Here is a 2494-nt window from a genome sequence, read left to right as displayed (position 1 = left end):
TTTTCAATCACATCCTGCTGGTCTTCTTCCAGATGTCACCCATCGTTACGATTGTGTCTTCTGGCTCGGTGACCTTAACTTCCGTCTGGCAGTCAGTCGAGACCATGTGTTTGAAAGACTGAAGCAGCCTGGTCGTGAAGCGTATGAGCATCTGTTACAGTGGGATCAGCTTTCCCAGGCACAACAAAAGGGTAAGAAAAGAGTTTACGATATTTGTAGCTATAATTGATGACTCATAACGTGACATTATTCCCTTCACATGACATGTTTCCCTTCCTGCCACTAGTGCAGAATTGCCAATTTCAATTTGAATATGCTCTGTTCTTTTTCCTTTTTTTTCTTTTCATGTGCTTTTTGTGTGTTTTCAGGTGAAGCATTCACAGAATTTAAGGAAGGAACAATATCTTTTCCACCAACATTCAAATATGACCCTGGTACTGATCATTATGACAGCTCTTCTAAACAACGTGTTCCTTCATACACTGACAGAATTCTCTTCAAGGTAAAGGTGGCTTAATATATGGTTCAACTTTTTGCTATATATTGTGATCTTCACCTGTATAGTGTAGCCTATGCTTCATAACAGGTTAATTAGATGCCAGACCTTTTCTGCTAGTATTTACTTAAGTATATGGTTCTGGTTTTGGTGTTGTCATGTCACTCATATATAGAGTATTTTTAATTTCATGTAGATAAGGATTCATTATGATGATTCACTTCTTTTTCTTTTCTTTTACCATCAGCAGTGAAAGCAAATAATTTCTCTTCCTCTTTTCAGAGTGGACGTGGTGCTATCACATGTTCCAGCTACAATTATTGTCCTCTTTTTAGGACATCAGATCATAAGCCAGTGTCAGGGGTATATGAATGCAAAATTAGACCTGGAAAGGATGAGTATGTCTATCATATATTTTATTTTATTCATTTTAATTAAGAACATTTATTTCACACTTTTCAATAACAATTAATCATAGGAAGAGAAATTTACTATTTTGCTACCTGGTATCTCAGTTAGACCTTGGTAGTTATGTAGTACATATTTTAATGAAGGAATCAGTGTTCAATAGGAACTGTGTTCTTCTGTTGATGTGCTGGTTCTTACACTGGTTGTATTTTCAGTGTGCCATTGGCTGCTGGGATGTTCAACAGGGATGTGTATCTCGAGGCACTGAGGCGCAGGAGGAGGTTCCTCTACCAGCCTTCTCTGAAAAATTGTCCTGTTCAGTGAGGAAGCATCCTGAGACAGAAAATAAGGATGGTGTTTGTGTAGAACATGGCAGTAAATCTGTCAAGATGCATTTACCTCCAAGCAATGAAAAATGCAATCTGCTTTTTGTTAGAATAAATTGTTGTGCAATAATAATGATTTTGTTATGTCTTTATTACTGAAAAAGTCATGGTGCTTTAAGAAGCATACATTATGGTGCAAATGCAAGAGCTAGTTTAGACAGATGTTATATTTTTTCTTTTTAATTGATCTGGAAAAGTAGGAAAATATAAAGAAATTTAATTGTCACATATCTCTGTGCCAAATTAGAATCTCCTTAATGTTCAAGGATGTCATGAGAATATTTTGAGTGCATTTAATCAGTGATTGTTAAGGTAGAATAAGAAAGGTCAACAGATCTGTTTTTTGAATCTCAGCTGATATTTTCATATGTAATATTTTCATGAAAGACTGTTGTATAGTTATTGAATCTTGCCATCACTTCCTATTGTGATATATAAACCTACTTAGAGTGACTTGTTTTCTTGTCTTTGGTGAACCAAAAAATATTTTTCATATGTACAGTAGTCATGTCTTATTTGGAAGGAGGGTTGATGTGCCTGTTTTAGCACAATTTGTGAAATGAAATGTGTTCATAGACATTTAGAACAGGTTATCATGTGGTATGGTTTGTGATAAAACTTGTATGTGAAAGACCTGCAAATTGGATTGGATATATTTTATCTTTAAAACTTTATCAAGACTTACCGTCCATAAAAGCAAGGGACAAATTCTTAAAAAGAAGGAAAACAGGTAAAACACTGGTTGATAAGGTCAACAGAAGGGACAAATTCACATCAGGTCACATATCCTCTTTAATGTGGAAAGTCACTTCATTGAACTCATCTGTGATGATTGAAGCATTGTTGTATAGGTAAAGTGAATGAAGAACTTATTTATCATTTACATTTGTTATATGTAATGTTAGAAGGCTTTAATGGTGGTGAAAAGGGTCATGATGCAGTGTCTTTTTTTTACATACATTAGCTAGTGAACATTCAGGTATTGAGCAACAAAGCCTTTAAATCAAAATATTTGAATAATCTAAGGTCCATGATTTGCTTGTTATTATTTAACATCTATTCATGTCATCATGGTAGTTGCCACCCAGTATATTGAAAAATGTTCTACCTCTTCATTCAATTTTACTATACTTTATTTTTCCCACTCTGAAAGAAAATGCAAAATTTATATCCAAAACATCTGTTTATAGCTTTCTTTGCAGAA

The 2494-nt window shown here is 34.4% G+C and overlaps 1 protein-coding gene across 7 annotated transcripts in view; it reads left to right on the top strand.

Moving 5' to 3' along the window:
• Positions 1–1740, top strand: part of LOC119589165 (inositol polyphosphate 5-phosphatase E-like) — a 12156-nt gene extending 10416 nt beyond the window's left edge. For all 7 annotated transcript variants that reach the window (XM_037937754.1, XM_037937752.1, XM_037937755.1 and 4 more), the window contains 4 exons: positions 33–191; positions 369–502; positions 779–894; positions 1120–1740. In XM_037937754.1, coding sequence (XP_037793682.1) covers positions 33–191; positions 369–502; positions 779–894; positions 1120–1228 — 518 coding nt within the window. In that variant the 3' untranslated portion in view covers positions 1229–1740. The remainder of the gene's footprint in view (positions 1–32; positions 192–368; positions 503–778; positions 895–1119) is intronic.
• The last annotated feature ends 754 nt before the right edge of the window (positions 1741–2494 follow it).

The sequence above is a fragment of the Penaeus monodon genome, chromosome 25, assembly GCF_015228065.2.
Source record: "Penaeus monodon isolate SGIC_2016 chromosome 25, NSTDA_Pmon_1, whole genome shotgun sequence".
Classification (NCBI taxonomy): Eukaryota; Metazoa; Arthropoda; class Malacostraca; order Decapoda; family Penaeidae; genus Penaeus; species Penaeus monodon.
Note: the sequence above shows the minus strand (reverse complement) of the source record. Positions and strands in the feature narration are given on the sequence as shown.